The sequence below is a fragment of the Melospiza georgiana genome, chromosome 34 (assembly GCF_028018845.1).
Source record: "Melospiza georgiana isolate bMelGeo1 chromosome 34, bMelGeo1.pri, whole genome shotgun sequence".
Lineage (NCBI taxonomy): Eukaryota > Metazoa > Chordata > Aves > Passeriformes > Passerellidae > Melospiza > Melospiza georgiana.
Window position 1 is genome coordinate 56,870 of NC_080463.1, and position 19,846 is coordinate 76,715.

General features: G+C 51.4%; 2 protein-coding genes across 2 annotated transcripts in view; one reads left to right on the plus strand and one right to left on the minus strand.

Annotated features, from left to right (window-relative positions):
• The first annotated feature begins 970 nt into the window (after positions 1-970).
• On the plus strand, positions 971-11,689 carry LOC131095383 (2-acylglycerol O-acyltransferase 2-B-like). Its single transcript, XM_058043078.1, is given in 7 exon segments — positions 971-1,067; positions 3,622-3,741; positions 3,744-3,799; positions 4,869-5,073; positions 6,624-6,795; positions 9,298-9,497; positions 11,481-11,689. Coding segments are annotated over 7 exon segments (1,005 nt in total). The 3' UTR covers positions 11,636-11,689.
• A 2,006-nt stretch (positions 11,690-13,695) lies between these two features.
• PFAS (phosphoribosylformylglycinamidine synthase) overlaps positions 13,696-19,846 on the minus strand; it is a gene marked incomplete at both ends in the record, with an annotated part of 73,977 nt that continues 67,826 nt past the window's right edge. Inside the window, 2 exons of the mRNA XM_058043066.1 lie at positions 13,696-13,901; positions 18,256-18,417. Coding sequence (XP_057899049.1) covers positions 13,696-13,901; positions 18,256-18,417 — 368 coding nt within the window. The remainder of the gene's footprint in view (positions 13,902-18,255; positions 18,418-19,846) is intronic.

Here is a 19,846-nt window from a genome sequence, read left to right on the forward strand (position 1 = left end):
CAAATCCCCTCTAAACCCCCTCGGGACCCCCCAAAAACCCCCTCAACCCTCTCAGGACCCCCCAAAACCTCCTAAACCCTCTCAGGACCCCCCAAAATCCCCCCTCAAACCCTCTCGGGACCCCCCCAAAAACCCCCTCAACCCTCTCAGGACCCCCCAAAACCTCCTAAACCCTCTCAGGACCCCCCCAAATCCCCTCTTAAACCCCCTCGGGACCCCCCAAAAACCCCCTCAAATCCCCTTTAAACCTCCCCAAATCCCCCCTAAACCCTCTCAGGACCCCCCCAAACCCCCTCAAACCCTTTCAAGATCCCCCCTAAACCCCCTCGGCACCCCCCAAAATCCCCCCATAACCCCACTAAATCCCCCTTAAACCTCCCCAAATCCCCCCTAAACCCTCTCAGGACCCGTCAAACCCCCTCAAGACCCCCCCAAATCCCCTCGGGACCCCCCAAACCCCCCCTAAACCGTTTCAGGACCCCCCCAAACCCCCTCGGGACCCCCCAAACCCCCTCGGGACCCCTCAAAATCCCCCCACAACCCCACTAAATCCCCCTTAAACCTCCCCAAATCCCCCCCAAACCCCCTCAAGACCACCCAAATCCCCCCTAAACCCCTTCAGGACCCCCCAAATCCCCCCTAAACCGCCCTGAACCCCCTCAAACCCCCCCTAAACCGTTTCAGGACCCCCTCAAACCCCCTCGGGACCCCCCAAAACCCCCTCAAATCCCCTTTAAACCTCCCCAAATCCCCCCTAAACCCTCTCAGGACCCCCCAAACCCCCCCAAAATCCCCTTTAAACCTCCCCAAAATCCCCTTTAAACCTCCCCAAATCCCCCCTAAACCCCCTCGGGACCCCCCAAACCCCCTCAAATCCCCTTTAAACCCCCCAAATCCCCCCTAAACCGTTTCAGGACCCCCTCAAACCCCTTCGGGACCCCCCAAAATCCCCCTCCCCAAATCCCTCCCCATGGCCCTGCCGGAGTTCGCCCCCCTGCGCCTCCCCCTGCGGCGCCGCCTGCAGACCCTGGCCGTGCTGCAGTGGGTCTGCTCCTTCCTGCTGCTCGGTGAGCCCCAAAAAACCCCCCAAAATCCCCCCAAAAGGGTCCCCAAAATCCCCCCAAAAATGTCCCCAAAATCCCCCCAAAAGGGTCCCCAAAACCCCCCAAAAGGGGTCCCCAAAACCCCCCAAAAGGGTCCCCAAAACTCCTCAAAAGGGTCCCCAAAAGGGTCCCCAAAACTCCTCAAAAAGGGTCCCCAAAACCCCCCAAAAAGGGTCCCCAAAACTCCTCAAAAAGGGTCCCCAAAAACCCCCCAAAAAGGCTCCCCAAAATCCGCCAAAAAGGGTCCCCAAAACTCCCCGAAAAGGGTCCCCAAAACCCCCCAAAAAGGGTCCCCAAAATCCCCCGAGGGGGGTCCCCAAAACCCCTCAAAAGGGTCCCCAAAATTCCACCCCAAAATCCCCCCAAATTTCCCCCCAGGAACCCCAAAATCGCCAAATTTTCGGGTGGAAAATCGCTCGGGGCTGCCCTAAAAAACTTTGGGGTCCCCGATTTTGGGGTTCCCGATTTTGGGGTTCCCGATTTTGGGGATCCCCCCTCACAATTCCCCCCTCCAGACACCCCAAATTTCCCCCCAGGAACCCCAAAATCCCCAAATTTTTGGGTGGAAAATCGCTCGGGGCTGCCCTAAAGCACAGCCGATTTTGGGGTTCTCGATTTTGGGGTCCCCGATTTTGGGGTCCCCGATTTTGGGGATCCCCCCTCACAATTTTCCCCTCCAGACACCCCAAATTTCCCCCCCAGGAACCCCAAAATCCCCAAATTTTCGGGTGGAAAATCGCTCAGGGCTGCCCTAAAGCACAGCCGGTTTTGGGGTCCCCCACCCCAATTTTGGGGTTCCCGATTTTGGGGACCCAGATTTTGGGGTCCCCCCTCACAATTCCCATCCCCCCCAGACACCCCAAATTTCCCCCCTAGGAACCCCAAAATCCCCAAATTTTCGGGTGGAAAATCGCTCGGGGCTGCCCTAAAAAACTTTGGGGTACAAAGACGGGGGTCCAAGGGGGTCGAGGGGATTTTGGGGACCCCCACCCCGATTTTGGGGATCCCCGATTTTGGGGTTCCCGATTTTGGGGACCCAGATTTTGGGGATCCCCCCTCACAATTTTCCCCCTCAGACACCCCAAATTTCCCCCCAGGAACCCCAAAATCGCCAAATTTTCGGGTGGAAAATCGCTCGGGGCTGCCCTAAAAAACTTTGGGGTACCAAGAGGGGGTCCAAGGGGGGATTTTGGGGTGGAATTGTGACGGGGGGGGGGTCCCCAAAATCGGGGTTCCCAATAACCATCACCAATAGCCGCTAATCGATAACCAATCGATAACCAATCGATCACTATCGATCCCAGGCCAGTTGTGCTGATACACACGCACTTAAATACATATACACATATATATATATATATATATATTTTTTTTTTTATATATACACATCAATATTTCCAAATCGGGATCTCTAACCCAATAACGATCACCAATAGCCGCTAATCGATAACCAATCGATAACCAATCGATCACTATCGATCCCAGGCCAGTTGTGCTGATACACACGCACTTAAATACATATACATATATATTTTTTTTTTTTATTATTTATTTATTTTTTATATATATACATCAATATTTCCAAATCGGTATCTCTAACCCAATAACGATCACCAATAGCTGCTAATCAATAACCAATCAATCACTATCGATCCCAGGCCAGCTGTGCACGCTGCTGTTTGTGCTGATACACACACATTTACATACACATACACATATTTATATTTATGTATACACATCAATATTTACATATCGGTATCTCTAACCCAATAACGATCACCAATAGCTGCTAATCGATAACCAATCGATCACTATCGATCCCAGGCCAGCTGTGCACGGCACTGTTTGTGCTGATACACAGACATTTACATACACATATACATATTTATATTTATACTTATATATACACATAAATATTTACATATGGGGATCTCTAACCCAATAACGATCACCAATAGCCGCTAATCAATAACCAATCGATCACTATCGATCGCAGGCCAGCTGTGCACGGCGCTGTTCATGCTGATACACACACCTGTATATATACCCATATATATACATACATAGATACATATATATATATATAAATATTTCCAAATCGGAATCTCTAACCCAACAACGATCACCAATAGCCGCTAATCGATAACCAATCGATCACTATCGATCCTCAGGCCAGCTGTGCACGCTGCTGTTCGTGCTCATACACACATCTATATATACCCATATATATATATACATACATATATATATATCAATATTTCCAAATCGGGATCTCTAACCCAATAACCATCACCAATAGCTGCCAATCGATAACCAATCAATCACTATCGATCCTCAGGCCAGGTGTGCACAGTGCTGGTTGTACTGATATACACACACTTAAATACATAGACATATATACATATATATAAATTTTTTTTAATATATACACATCAATATTTCCATATCGGGATCTCTAACCCAATAACCATCACCAATAGCTGATTATCGATACCAAATCGATCACTATCGATCCCAGGCCAGCTGTGCACGCTGCTGTTCGTGCTGGCGCTCCGCGGCCCGCTCTGGCTGCCCGCGCTGCTCTACGGGCTGTGGCTGCTGGCGGACCGCGACACGCCGCGCCGCGGGGGCGCCCGAGCGCCTGGGTGCGCGCCTGGCCCGTCTGGAACCACTTCCGGGACTACTTCCCCATCTCGGTGATCCTCGGGGGAAAATGGCGGGGTTTGGGGGGAATTCTGAGGGGATTTGGGGGGTTTCTGAGGGGATTTTGGGGTTTGGGGTTCCTGAGGGGAGTTTTGGGGGGGTTTTGAGGGGATTTAGAGGGGTTTGGGGGTCTCTGGGGGACCGGGACACGCCTGGGTGCGCGCCTGGCCCGTCTGGAACCACTTCCGGGACTACTTCCCCATCTCGGTTATCGTCGGGGGAAAATGGCGGGTTTGGGGGGAATTCTGAGGGGATTTTGGGGGTTTCTGAGGGGATTTTGGGGGTTTGGGGTCTCTAAATGGAGTTTTGGGGGAATTTTGGGGTCTCTGGATGGGGTTTGGGGGTCTCTGGAGGACCAGGACACACCTGGGTGCGCGCCTGGCCCGTCTGGAACCACTTCCGGGACTACTTCCCCATCTCGGTGATCCTCAGGGGAAAATGGCGGGAAATGGGGTTTGGGGGGAATTCTGAGGGGATTCTGGAGGTTTCTGAGGGGATTCTGGGGGTTTCTGAGGGGATTTTGGGGGTTTCGTGGGTCCCAGTGTGGGGTTTTGGGGGTTTGGGGTCTCTAAATGGAGTTTTGGGGTCCCTGGATGGGGTTTGGGGGGGTCCTGTGTGACGTTGGTGAGGGGTTTGGGGGATTTGGGATTCTGAGGGGAGTTTTGGGTAATTCTGAGGGGGGGGGCCTGGGGGGATTTGAGGTTCCTGAGGGGAATTTTGGGGGGGATTTTGAGAGGTTTTGGGGGGATTTAGGGGGGTTTTGGGGGGTCTCTGGATGACCGCCACCCGCCCCGCCTTCATGGGGCGCCATTGCAACGCAAATGGTCAAAACAAACAAAATCACTAAAAAACCCAAACCCCCCCACCCCCAAAATTCAAAATAAAACTCCCCGAGGATCCCTAAATGCCGCTCCAAACCCCAAAAATCCCTTAAAAATCCCTAAAAATCGCCAAAAATTCTCCAAAAAATCCCCCCAAATTCCCAAGAACCTCCAAAAAAACCCCCAAAATTTCCCCAGAAAACCCTGAATAAATAAATAAAAAAAAATACAATTTTTGCAGCTGATCCGCACGGTGCCGCTGGACCCCGGGCGCAATTACGTGTTCGGGTTCCACCCTCACGGGGTTTTGGCCGCCGGAGCCTTCGGGAATTTCTGCACCGAGGCCACCGGGTTCGGGCGCCTCTTCCCGGGGCTGCAGCCGCGGCTGCTGACGCTGCCCTGCTGGTTCCGCCTGCCGTTCTTCCGGGATTACGCCATGGCCGGCGGTGAGAAAGGGTTGAATTTGCATAAATTTGCATATATTTGCATAAAATAGCATAAATTTAAATGTTCAAACAGTTCAGTTACATAGAAAATGTCCTGGAGGCTTTGGGCTGACGCTGCCCTGCCGGCGGTGAGAAAGGATTCAAATTTGCATAAATTTGCATAAATTTTGCATAAATTTAAATATCCAAACAGTTCAGTTACATAGAAAATGTCCTGTGGGCTTTGGGTTGACGCTGCCTTGCTGGTTCTGCCTGCTGCTCTTCAGAGACTATGCCATGGCTGGTGATGAGAAAAGAGTTAAATTAAAATAAAATATAAATTAAGGAAGTTGGAAGTATAATTTTTAAATTTTTTTTATTTTATTCCCCCCAGATTTTTGATTTTTGGGTTCCCCCATCCAGGCCTGGTTTCTTCGGAGGCCTCGAGCCTGGAGCACCTCCTGGCCGGGCCTGGGGTTTGGAATAATTCCAAATTTGAATTGGAATCATTTCCAAATTTGAAATATTTCAAATTCAAAACCCAATTTCTGATTTTCTTCCCCACTAATTCTCATTTTTTCCCCCCCAAAATTCCAAGTTTCCAAGCCTGGTTTCCTCAGAGGCCTTGAGCCTGGAGCATCTCCTGGGCAGGCCCAGGGTTCTGAATAATTCCCAGTTTTTTCCCCCTTTATTTCCGAATTGTTTTCCTCTTTAATTCTGAATATTTTCCCCGTTTATTTCTGAATATTTTTCCCCTTATAATTCCGAATTTTTTCCACTTTATTTCTGCATTTCCAGGCATGATTTCCTCGGAGGCCTCAAGCCTGGAGCACCTCCTGGCCAGGCCCGGGGTTCTGAATAATTCCCAATTTTTTCCCCTTTAATTCCGAATTTTTTTCCCCTTTAGTTCTGATTTTTTTTCCTTTAATTCTGATTATTTTCCCCTTTATTTCCGATTTTTTCCCCCTTTATTTCACATTTTTCCCACTTAATTTCTTTATTTCCAGGCCTGGTTTCCTCAGAGGCCTCGAGCCTGGAGCACCTCCTGGCCAGGCCCAGGGTTCTGAATAATGCCCATTTTTTTGCCCTTTAATTGCGAATTCTTTCCCCCTTTAATTCTTATTTTTTTCTACTACTAATTCTGCATTTTCCCCCTTCAGTTCTGATATTTTTCCCATTTATTTCTGATTTTTTCCCACTTTATTTCTGCATTTCCAGGCATGATTTCCTCGGAGGCCTCAAGCCTGGAGCACCTCCTGGCCAGGCCCGGGGTTCTCAATAATTCCAAGTGTTTTTCCCCTTTAATTCCGAATTTTTTTCCCCTTTAATTATTTTTTTTTTCTACTACTAATTCTGCATTTTCCCCATTCAGTTCTGATATTTTCCCCATTTATTTCTGATTTTTTTCCACTTTAATTCTGATTTTCCAGGCCTGGTTTCCTCAGAGGCCTCAAGCCTGGAGCACCTCCTGGCCAGGCCCGGGGTTCTCAATAATTCCCAATTTTTTCTCCTTTAATTCTGATTTTTTTTCCCCTTTATTTCTGATTTTTTTCCACTTTCTTTATTTCCAGGCCTGGTTTCGTCGGAGGCCTCGAGCCTGGAGCACCTCCTGGCGGGCCCCGGCGGCCTCGTGGCCGTGATCGCCCTGGGCGGGCCCCCGGAGGCGCTCGAGGCCCGGCCGGGGGCGCTGCGGCTGCAGCTGCTGCGCAGGACGGGCTTCGTCAGGATCGCACTCAAATACGGGTGGGATTTTGGGGTGATAAATGGGGATTTTGGGGCAAAAATGGGGATTTTGGGGTGATAATCTGGGATTTTGGGGGGGTCCCTGGAGGCACGGCCGGGGGCGCCGCGGCTGCGGCTGCTGCGCAGGACGGGCTTCCTCAGGATCGCCCTCAAATCCGAGAGGGATTTTGGGGCAAAATCGGGATTTTGGGGGAGAAATGGGGATTTGGGGGTGTTAAGTGGGGGATTTGGGGAGAGAAATGGGGATTTTGGGGTGATAATTAGGGATTTTGGGGGGTTTTGGGGTCGGTTTTGGGGTGGTAAATGGGCATTTTGCGGTCCGTGAGGGGAGGGGTTTTGAGGTGGGAAATGGAAGATTTGGAGGGATATCTCAGGGATTTTGGGGGGATAAATGTGGATTTTGGGGTGATAAGTGGGGATTTTGTGGCAGAAATCATGATTTTGGGGTGGTTTAGGGGTGATAATTTGGGATTTTGGGGGGATTTTAGTGGATTTTGGGGTTCCGGGGGCGCTGCGGCTGCGGCTGCTGCGCAGGACGGGCTTCGTCAGGATCGCCCTCAAATCCGGGTGGGATTTTGGGGCAAAATCGGGATTTTGGGGGAGAAATGAGGATTTTGGTGTCTTAAATGGGGGATTTGGGGAGAGAACTCGGGATTTTGGGGTGGTTTTGGGGTGATAATTAGGGATTTTGGGGGGTTTTGGTGTCGGTTTTGGGGTGGGAAATGGACATTTTGCGGTCCGTGAGGGGAGGGGTTTTGAGGTGGGAAATGGAAGATTTGGAGGGATATATCAGGGATTTGGGGTGATAAATGTGGATTTTGGGGTGATAAATGGGGATTTTGGGGCAGAAATCATGATTTTGGGGTGGTTTAGGGGTGATAATTTGGGATTTTGGGGGGATTTGAGGGGATTTTGGGGTCCCTGGAGGACCGGCCGGGGGCGCTGCGGCTGCAGCTGCTGCGCAGGACGGGCTTCGTCCGGATCGCCCTCAAATACGGGTGGGATTTTGGGGTGATAAATGGGGATTTTGGGGCAAAAATGAGGGTTTTGGGGTGATAATCTGGGATTTTGGGGGGGTCCCTGGAGGCACGGCCGGGGGCGCTGCGGCTGCGGCTGCTGCGCAGGACGGGCTTCGTCAGGATCGCCCTCAAATCCGAGTGGGATTTTGGGGGAGAAATGGGGATTTTGGGGTGTTAAATGTGGGATTTGGGGAAAGAAATAGGGATTTGGGGTGGTTTTGGGGTGATAATCAGGGATTTTGGGGGGTTTTGGGGTGGTAAATGAGCATTTTGCGGTCCGTGAGGGGAGGGGTTTTGAGCTGGGAAATGGAAGATTTGGATGGATATCTCAGGGATTTGGGGGGATAAATGTGGATTTTGGGGTGATAAATGGGGATTTTGTGGCAGAAATAATGATTTTGGGGTGTTTTAGGGGTGATAATTTGGGATTTTGGGGGGATTTGAGGGGATTTTGGGGTCCCTGGAGGACCGGCCGGGGTTGCTGCGGCTGCTGCGCAGGACGGGCTTCGTCAGGATCGCCCTCAAATCCGAGTGGGATTTTGGGGCAAAATCGGGATTTTGGAGCAGAAATGGGGATTTGGGGGTGTTAAGTGGGGGATTTGGGGAGAGAACTCGGGATTTTGGGGTGGTTTTGGGGTCATAATTTGGGATTTTGGGGGGTTTTGGCGTCGGTTTTGGGGTGGTAAATGGGCATTTTGCGGTCCGTGAGGGGAGGAGTTGTGGGGTGGGAAATAGAAGATTTGGATGGATATATCAGGGATTTTGGGGGATAAATGTGGATTTTGGGGTGATAAATGGGGATTTTGTGGCAGAAGTCATGATTTTGGCGTGGTTTTGGGGTGATAATTTGGGATTTTGGGGGGATTTGAGGGGATTTTGGGGTTCCTGGAGGCCCGGCCGGGGGCGCGGCGGCTGCGGCTGCTGCGCAGGACGGGCTTCGTCAGGATCGCCCTCAAATCCGGGTGGGATTTTGGGGGAGAAATGGGGATTTTGGGGGAGAAATGAGGATTTTGGTGTCGTAAATGGGGAATTTGGGGAGAGAAATGGGGATTTTGGGGTGGTTTTGGGGTAATAATTAGGGATTTTGGGGTCGGTTTTGGGGTGGTAAATGGGCATTTTGCGGTCCGTGAGGGGAGGGGTTTTGAGGTGGGAAATGGAAGATTTTGGGGCAGAAATGGGGGATTTTCAAGGGGGATTTTTTTGTGTTCCTCTAGGGGAATTTTTGGGAAGGGATTTGGGATTTCTCGAGGGATTTTTTGGGGTTCTTCTAGGGGAATTTTGGGATTTCTAAAGGGGGATTTAGAGAAGGGATTTTGGGGTTTTTCAAGTGGTATTTCTGGGCAGGGATCCGCCGATCCAAGTGGGATTTTGGCGTTTCCAAATCGCGATTTTGGCCGTTTCCAGTGGGAATTTCGAGCTGAAATTTTGCACGAAGCCCCATGACAAGCTCCTAAATGTTTGTGACCCCAAATTTTCCTTCCAGCACGCCGCTGGTGCCCGTGTTCAGCTTTGGGGAGAACGAGCTGTTCCGGCAGGTGCCCAACCCGCCGGGCTCGCGGCTGCGGCGGCTGCAGGGGCGGCTGCAGCGGCTCCTGGGGGTGGCGCTGCCGCTCTTCCACGCCCGCGGCGTCTTCCAGTACAGCTGGGGGCTGCTGCCCTTCCGCCGGCCCATCCACACCGTGGGTGAGAGAAAAAACAGCCCGAAATTTGGGGAAAAACAAAAAAAACCCCGTGGAAAACGGTGGAGGTTGGGCGGAGATATAGGGAAAAAAATCAGGGAAAATTGGGGAAAAAACCGCGAAAAAATGGCAAAAATAGCAAATAATTCGGGGAAAAGACAGCAAAGTTCAGGGAAAAAATTCAAGGAATTTGGGGAAAAAATTGAAGGATTTTGGGGAAAAAGCAAAAAAAAAAAAAAACTCGGTGAAAAAAGATGGAAATTTGGTGAAAAAATGATAAAAAATTGAGGAAAAAGACCCCAAAATATGGAGGGAAAAGACGCCAAAGTTCAGGAAGAAAGTTCAAGGAATTTGGGGGAAAAGGAATTTGGGGAAAAGCACAAAAAATGGGGAAAAACAAAAAAAAAACCCCGGTGTAAAAAACTGGAAGTTTGGCAAAAAACTGGGAAAAAAATTGGCGAAATTTGGGGAAAAAATTGGAAAAAAAAACCCCAAAAAATTGGGGTAAAAGCATAAAAAATTGGGGAAAAAATGTAAAGAAATTGGGGGTAAAGATGGGAAAGTACAGGGAAAAAATTGCAGGAATTTGGGGAAAAAAACAAAAAAAACCCCGTGAAAAAATACGGAAATTTGGCGAAAAAATGGGAAAAATTGGGGGAAAATTGGGGAAAAAAACCCAAAAAATCGAGGGAAAAATAGGAAAATTCAGGGGGAAAATTCCAGGAATTTGGGGGAAAAGGAATTTGGGGAAAAGCACCAAAAATTGGAAAAATAAAGAAAAAAACCCAGTGAAAAAATTTGGAAGTTTGGCAAAAAAATGGGAAAAAATGGGGAAAAATTGGGAGAAAAATGGGAAAATATTGGGGAAAATATATTAAAAAATTGGGGGAAAAGAGAGGGAAAATTTCCAGAAATTTGGAGGAAAAATGGGAATTTTGGCAAAAGGCAAAAAAAAAAAAAAACAAACAGTGAAAAAAATCTGGAAATTGGGTGAAAAAATGATAAAAAATTGGGAAAAAAATGGGAAAAAATTGGGAAAAAAAACCCAAAAATCGAGGGAAAAGTCACCAAAGTTCAGGGAAAAATTCCAGAAATTTGGGGGAAAAGGAAATTTGGGAAAAAACAAAAATAACCCGGTGAAAAAAAGTGGAAATTTGGCAAATTTTAGGCGGTTTTTAATGAGATTTTTGGGGTTTTTTAGCAGGATTTTGGAGGGGGTTTAATGGGATTTTAATTGGGATTTTTATGGGATTTTTAATGGGATTTTAATGGGATTTTTATTGGGATTTTTTTATGGGATTTTTAATGGGATTTTAATGGGATTTTAATGGGATTTTTAATGGGATTTTAATGGGATTTTGGTTGTTTTTAATGGGATTTTTAATGGGATTTTTGGCTGTTTTTAATGGGATTTTAATGGGATTTTAATGGGATTTTAATTGGATTTTAATGGGATTTTGGGCATTTTTAATGGGATTTTATTGGGATTTTTGGGGCTCTTCTCTGGGATTGTTTTTGATGGGATTTTAATGGGATTTTGGGTTGTTTTTAATGGCATTTTGAATGGGATTTTAATGGGATTTTGGGATGTTTTTAATGGGATTTTTAATGGGATTTTTAATGGGATTTAATGGGATTTTTAGCGGGTTTTTGATGGGATTTTTAATGGGATTTTAATGGGATTTTGGGCGTTTTTAATGGGATTTTTATGGGATTTTAATGGGATTTTAATGGGATTTTAATGGGATTTTTAATGGGATTTTAATGGGATTTTTGGCTGTTTTTAATGGGATTTTTGATGGGATTTTAATGGGATTTTGGGCATTTTTAATGGGATTTTAATGGGATTTTTGGGCGTTTTCAATGGGTTTTTAATGGGATTTTAATGGGATTTTTAATGGGATTTTGATTAGATTTTAATGGGATTTTGATGGGATTTTAGTGGGATTTTGGGTTATTTTAACGGGATTTTTGTGTATTTTTGCAGTGGGGGCGCCGCTGGAGCTGCCGCGGGTGCCGAACCCCTCTGAGGATCAGGTTCAGCTCTGGCACCGCCGCTACCGCGAGCGGCTGCGGGAGCTCTTCGAGGAGCACAAGGGCAAATTCGGGGTCCCCCCCGAGCGCCGCCTCAGCTTCGTCTGAACCCCAAAAAGTAAACACAAAAACCCCAAAAAACCCGCAAAAAATCCCCCAAAAAACCCCCAAAAACTGGAAAAAAAAAAAAAAACAAAAAAACCCCCAAAAATATCCAAAAATCCCCCCAAAAAATCCCCAAAAAACCCCCAGAAAACCCCCTAAAAATTTGGGTGAACCCCCCAAAAAGAAAAACCCAAAGTTTGGGTGAAACCCAAAAAAACCCCCCCCAAAAAAACCCCAAAAAAACCCCAAAAACACCCCCCAAAAAAACCCCAAAATTTGGGTGAACCCCGCAAAAAGAAAAACCCCAAAATTTGGGTGAACCCCCCAAACCTCCCCCCCAAAAACCCCCAAAACCCCCCCAAAAAACCACAAAAATTACCCAAAAAAACTCCCAGAAAACCGCAAAAAAAACCCCCCAAAAATTTGGGTGAACCCACAAAACCCCCCCCCCCCCCCAAAAAAACCCCAAAACCCCCCAAAAACTGCCAAAAAAAAACCCCAAAAAACCCCTAAAAATTTGGGTGAACCCCCCCCCCAAAAAAACCTCAAAATTTGGGTGAAACTCAAAAAAAAATCCCCCATAAAAACCCAAAAAAGCCCCAAAATTTGGGGAGCTCTTGGAGGAGCACAAGGGCAAATTCGGGGTCCCCCCCGAGCGCCGCCTCAGCTTCGTCTGAACCCCAAAAAATGAACCCCAAAAAACCCCAAAAAACTGCAAAAAATCCCCAAAAAACCCAAAAAAACCCCCCAAAAATAACCCCAAAACCCCCCCGTTTCTGGCCCCGCCCCCAATGACGTCACTCAATAATCACGCGTGACTCGTTAATTATTAATTGTTAATTAACAGCGCTTTATTCATAATTACAGGCCACGCCCCCTCCACGGGGGGGTCAAGGGGGTCACTCAGGGGTCACTCAGGGGTCAGGTGGTCACTCAGGTCAGTTGGTCACTCAGGGGTCACTGGGATGGTCAGTTGGTCACTCCATTGGTCACTGGGCGGTCACTTGGTCACTCAGTTGGTCACTCAGGTCAGTTGGTCACTCGTGGTCACTCAGGGCTGTTGGTCACTCAATGGTCACTCAGGGGTCAGTTGGTCACTCAGGGGTCACTCAGGGGTCAGTTGGTCACTCAGGGGTCACTCAGGGGTCAGGTGGTCACTCAAGGGTCAAGGGGTCACTCAGGTCAGTTGGTCACTCAGGGGTCACTCAGGGGTCACTTGGTCACTCGGGTCAGTTGGTCACTCCATTGGTCACTCAGTTGGTCAGTTGGTCACTCAGGGGTCACTCAGGTCAGTTGGTCACTTGAGTGTTTAGGCGGTCACTCATTGGTCACTCAGCGGTCAGTGATGGTCAGTGTCACAGAGGGATGGTCAGTGATGGTCAGCGGTCACTCTGGTCACTCATCGGTCACTCATCGGTCACTCAGTGGTCACTCAGCGGTCAGTGATGGTCACTGTCACAGAGGGATGGTCAGCGGTCACTCATGGGTCACTCAGTGGTCACTCAGGGGTCACTCAGCGGTCACTCAGGGGTCACTGAGTGGTCAGTGATGGTCAGTGTCACAGAGGGATGGTCAGTGATGGTCAGCGGTCACTCTGGTCACTCATCGGTCACTCAGTGGTCACTCAGCGGTCACTCAGTGGTCACTCAGTGGTCAGTGATGGTCAGTGTCACACAGGGATGGTCAGCGGTCACTCAGGGTCACTCAGTGGTCACTCAGGGGTCACTCAGTGGTCAGTGATGGTCAGTGTCACAGAGGGATGGTCAGCGGTCACTCATCGGTCACTCATCGGTCACTCAGTGGTCACTCAGGGTCACTCATTGGTCACTCATCGGTCACTCAGCGGTCACTCATCGGTCCCTTATTGGTCACTCATCGGTCACTCGCGGTCACTTCTCTCCCTCCGGCCACCGCAGGCACCACTCGAGGGCGTTGCGGAACATTCTGAGCCAGGGCGCGTTGCCGCCCTTGCTGCGGGTGCCCATGGTGGCGGTGCCCATGGTGCCCATGGCGGTGCCCATTGTGCCCATTGTGCCGCTCCGGCCGGGCCAGGGGCAGTGCCAGGCGCGCACGCAGCGCTCGGGGTGCGGCATGGCCGCCAGGTGCCGCCCGCAGGGCGAGGCCAGCGCCGCCACGCCGCCGCCGGAGCCGTTGGGGTTCAGCGGGTAGCGCTCGGTGGGCGCGCCGCCGTCGTCCACGTAACGGAGAGCGGCCAGGCCGGAACGGAGGCAGCGGGAGAGGGCCGAGGGCGGCCGGAACTGGAAACGGCCTGCGGACAGTTAGAGATTGGTTAGAAACCAGTTAAACCAGTTAAACCAGTTAGGGACTGGTAATGGTCAGCGGTCACTCAATGGTCAGTGATGGAGAGTGGTCACCCAAGGGCCGAGGGCGGCCGGAACTGGAAACGGCCTGGGGACACGGAGAGACCAGTGAGAGACCAGTTAGAGACCAGTTAAACCAGTTAGGGACCAGTTAAACCAGTTAGGGACCAGTTAAACCAGTTAGGGACCAGTTAAACCAGTTAGGGACTGGTAATGGTCAGTGGTCACTCAATGGTCAGTGATGGAGAGCGGCCAGGCCGGAACGGAGACAGCGGGAGAGGGCCGAGGGCGGCCGGAACTGGAAACGGCCTGGGGACAGTTAGAGATTGGTTAGAGACCAGTTAAACCAGTTAGAGACCAGTTAAACCAGTTAGAGCAGTTATGGACTGGTAATGGTCAGTGGTCACTCAATGGTCAGTGATGGAGAGCGGCCAGGCCGGAGCGGAGGCAGCGGGAGAGGGCCGAGGGCGGCCGGAACTGGAAACGGCCTGGGGACAGCGAGAGATTGGTTAGAAACCAGTTAAACCAGTTAGAGACCAGTTAGGGACTGGTAATGGTCAGTGGTCACTCAATGGTCAGTGATGGAGAGCGGCCAGGCCCGAGCGGAGACAGCGGGAGAGGGCCGAGGGCAGCCGGAACTGGGGACAGGGAGAGACCAGTTAGGGACCAGTTAAACCAGTTAGAGACCAGTTAGGGACCAGTTAGAAACCAGTTAAACCAGTTAGAGATTGGTTAGAAACCAGTTAAACCAGTTATGGACCAGTAAGGGTCAGTGGTCACTCAATGGTCAGTGATGGACAGTGGTCACCCAAGGGCCGAGGGCGGCCGGAACTGGAAATGGACTGGGGGAACCAGTTAGAGACCAGTCAGGGATTGGTTAGAAACCAGTTAGAGACCAGTTAGGGACCAGTTAGAGACCAGTTAAACCAGTTAGAGACCAGTTAAACCAGTTAGAGACCAGTTAGGGACCAGTTAAACCAGTTAGGGACCAGTTAGAAACCAGTTTGGGACTGGTAATGGTCAGTGGTCACTCAAGGGCCGAGGGTGGCCGGAACTGGAAACGGCCTGGGGACAGACACAGACCAGTTAGGGACCAGTTTGGGACCAGTTAAACCAGTTAGAGACCAGTTAGAGACCAGTTAGAGACCAGTTAGGGACCAGTTAAACCAGTTAGATATTGGTTAGAAACCAGTTAGGGACTGGTAATGGTCAGTGGTCACTCAATGGTCAGTGATGGAGAGCGGCCAGGCCGGAGCGGACACAGCGGGCGAGGGCCGAGGGCGGCCGGAACTGGGGACAGGGAGAGACCAGTTAGGGACCAGTTAAACCAGTTAGAGACCAGTGAAACCAGTTAAACCAGTTAGAGACCAGTTAGACCAGTTATGGACCAGTAAGGGTCAGTGGTCACTCAAGGGCCAAGGGTGGCCGGAACTGGAAATGGACCGGGGAAACCAGTTAGAGACCAGTTAGAGACCAGTTAAACCAGTTAGGGACCAGTTAAACCAGTTAGAGACCAGTTAGAGACCAGTTAAGAGACCAGTTAGAGACGACTTAGAAACCAGTTAGAGACCAGTTAGAGACCAGTTAAACCAGCTAGGGACCAGTTAGAAACCAGTTAGAGACCAGTTAAACCATTTAGGGAACAGCGAGAAACCAGTTGGAGACCAGTTCCAGCCCAGTTAAACCAGTTAAACCAGTACCGCACCTGTGACACCAGTGAGAGCCCAGGGCTCCCAGTGCTCCCAGTATAACCAGTGCTCCCAGTATAACCAGTGCTCCCAGTATAACCAGTGCTCCCAGTATAACCAGTCCCTCCCAGTATAACCAGTGCTCCCAGTATAACCAGTGCTCCCAGTATAACCAGTATCCCCAGTATAACCAGTGCTCCCAGTATAACCAGTGCTCCCAGTATCCCCAGTATCACCAGTGCTCCCAGTATAACCAGTCCCTCCCAGTATAACCAGTGCTCCCAGTATAACCAGTGCTCCCAGTATAACCAGTGCTCCCAGTATCACCAGTGCTCCCAGTATAACCAGTGCCTCCCAGTATAACCAGTGCTCCCAGTATAACCAGTATCCCCAGTATAACCAGTGCTCCCAGTATAACCAGTGCTCCCAGTATCACCAGTGCTCCCAGTATAACCAGTGCTCCCAGTATAACCAGTCCCTCCCAGTATAACCAGTGCTCCCAGTATAACCAGTGCTCCCAGTATCACCAGTGCTCCCAGTATAACCAGTGCCTCCCAGTATAACCAGTGCTCCCAGTATAACCAGTGCCTCCCAGTATAACCAGTGCTCCCAGTATAACCAGTGCCTCCCAGTATAACCAGTGCTCCCAGTATCACCAGTGCTCCCAGTATCACCAGTGCTCCCAGTATAACCAGTGCCTCCCAGTATCACCAGTGCTCCCAGTATCACCAGTGCTCCCAGTATAACCAGTGCCTCCCAGTATCCCCAGTATAACCAGTGCTCCCAGTATAACCAGTCCCTCCCAGTATAACCAGTGCCTCCCAGTATCACCAGTGCTCCCAGTATCACCAGTGCTCCCAGTATTACCAGTGCTCCCAGTATCCCCAGTGCCTCCCAGTATAACCAGTCCCTCCCAGTATAACCAGTGCTCCCAGTATCCCCAGTATAACCAGTGCCTCCCAGTATAACCAGTGCTCCCAGTATCCCCAGTATAACCAGTGCCTCCCAGTATAACCAGTGCTCCCAGTATCACCAGTACCCTCCTCCCCCAGCTCTCCCAGTGCTCCCAGTATCCCTTGCCAGTGCCCTCAATGCCCTCCCAGTATAACCAGTATAACCAGTATTCCCAGTTTACCTTCCCCATGTGCCACCCACGCTCCCAGCCGCGCCCCTTCCATCCCCCAGTATAACCAGTATAACCAGTATAACCAGTATCCCCAGTATAACCAGTATAACCAGTGTAACCAGTATCCCCAGTATAACCAGTATACCCATTATAGCCAGTATAACCAGTATCCCCAGTATCCCCAGTATAACCAGTATCCCCAGTATAACCAGTATCCCCAGTATCCCCAGTATCACACCAGTACTCCCAGTATCCCCAGTTTACCCTCTCCGTGCGCCACCCACACTCCGAGCCGCGCCCCCTCCATGCCCCAGTATAACCAGTACTCCCAGTGCTCTCAGTGCTCCCAGTATAACCAGTATAACCATTACCCTCTCCGTGCGCCACCCACACTCCGAGCCGCGCCCCCTCCATGCCCCAGTATAACCAGTACTCCCAGTACTCCCAGTGCTCCCAGTATCACACCAGTATCCCCAGTATAACCAGTATAACCAGTATCCCCAGTTTACCTTCTCCGTGCGCCACCCACACTCCCAGTCTCGCCCCCTCCATCCCCCAGTATAACCAGTACTCCCAGTATCCCCAGTATAACTTTACCCTCTCCGTGTGCCACCCACACTCCGAGCCTCGCCCCCTCCATGCCCCAGTATCCCCAGTATAACCAGTATAACCAGTATCCCCAGTGCTCCCAGTACTCCCAGTATCCCCAGTTACCTTCCCCGTGTGCCACCCACACTCCCAGCCGCGCCCCCTCCATGCCCCAGTATAACCAGTATAACCAGTATAACCAGTATCCCCAGTATCCCCAGTATCACACCAGTACTCCCAGTATAACCATTACCTTCCCCGTGCGCCACCCACACTCCGAGCCGCGCCCCCTCCATGCCCCAGTATAACCAGTACTCCCAGTATAACCAGTATAACCAGTATCCCCAGTATAACCAGTACTCCCAGTATAACCACTATCCCCAGTATAACCAGTATAACCAGTGCTCCCAGTACTCCCAGTATCCCCAGTTTACCCTCTCCGTGCGCCACCCACACTCCGAGCCGCGCCCCCTCCATGCCCCAGTATAACCAGTACTCCCAGTACTCCCAGTATAACCAGTATAACTTTACCCTCTCCGTGTGCCACCCACACTCCGAGCCGCGCCCCCTCCATGCCCCAGTATAACCAGTATCCCCAGTATCACACCAGTGCTCCCAGTACTCCCAGTATCCCCAGTATAACCATTACCTTCCCCGTGTGCCACCCACACTCCCAGCCACGCCCCCTCCATGCCCCAGTATAACCAGTATAACCAGTATAACCAGTACTCCCAGTATCCCCAGTATAACCAGTGCTCCCAGTACTCCCAGTATAACCAGTATAACCAGTATAACCAGTTTACCCTCTCCGTGCGCCACCCACACTCCGAGCCGCGCCCCCTCCATGCCCCAGTATCCCCAGTATCCCCAGTGCTCCCAGTATAACCAGTATAACTTTACCCTCTCCATGTGCCACCCACACTCCCAGCCGCGCCCCCTCCATTCCCCGCAGCATCACGGCCGGCCCCGGCTCCACGCGCACGGTGACGAAGCGCGACTCGAAGCGCCCCGACACGTTCCGCTCCAGGGCCACCGCCGCCGCCGGGCCCGCCGAGCCGCCATCTGCCACGAGAGATGGCACCAGAGTGTCACCAGAGTGCCACCAAGGTCACCACAGGGTCACCAGGGGAGTGGCAGCGAGGGGACACCCTGGGGACAGAAACCCCAAAGGGACAAAGTTTGGGGACACGTTCCGCTCCAGGGCCACCGCGGGGACAGGGCCCAGGGAGGTGACATCTGCCAGGAGAGATGGCACCCAGGGTCACCAGAGTGTCACCAGAGTGCCACCAGGGCTTGGGGACATGGAGGGGACACCTTGGGGACAGAAACCCCAAAGGGACAAAGGTGGGGACACGTTCCGCTCCAGGGCCACCGCCGGGCCCGCCGAGGCGCCATCTGCCACGAGAGACACCAGAGTGTCACCACAGTGCCACCACAGTGCCACCAAGGTCACCACAGTGTCACCAGAGTGCCACCAAGGTCACCACGGGGGTGGCAGTGAGGGGACACCTTGGGGACAGAAACCCCAAAGGGACAAAGTCTGGGGACACGTTCCGCTCCAGGGCCACCGCGGGGACAGGGCCCAGGGAGGTGACATCTGCCAGGAGAGATGGCACCCAGGGTCACCACAGTGTCACCACAATGTCACCAAGGTCACCAGGGGGGTGGCAGCAAGGGGACATCGAGGGGACATCGAGGGGACAACCCCAGGACAGAAACCCCAAAGGGATAAAGTCTGGGGACACGTTCCGCTCCAGGGCCACCGCCACTGATGGGCCCAGGGAGGTGACATCTGCCACGAGAGATGGCACCCAGGGTCACCAGAGTGTCACCACAGTGCCACCAAGGTCACCACAAGGTCACCACGGGGGTGGCAGCGAGGGGACACCCTGGGGACAGAAACCCCAAAGGGACAAAGGTGGGGACACGTTCCGCTCCAGGGCCACAGCGGGGACAGGGCCCGGGGAGGTGACATCTGCCAGAGAGGGGCACCCAGGGTCACCAGAGTGTCACCAGAGTGCCACCCAGGGTCACCAGAGTGTCACCAGGGCTTGGGGACATCGAGGGGACATCTTGGGGACAGAAACCCCAAGGGGAAACCCCAAAGGGACAAAGGTGGGGACACCTCAGGGACACTTCTGGGGACACCTCTGAGTCCCCACTTGGACCATGGGGCTGTCACCTGTCATGGGAGGGACACCAGAGGGTCACCACAATGTCACCAAGGTCACCACAGTGTCACCAAGGGTCACCAGCGAGGGGACATCGAGGGGACATCGAGGGGACATCGAGGGGACAACCCCAGGACAGAAACCCCAAAGGGAAACCCTAAAGGGACAAAGGTGGGGACACCTGAGGTGACACACACAGGTGACATTGGGGTGACATTGGGGTGACACAGGTGACATGGGGGTGACATACACAGGTGACACACAGGTGACACACAGGTGACATTGGGGTGACACACAGGTGACATTGGGGTGACATTGGG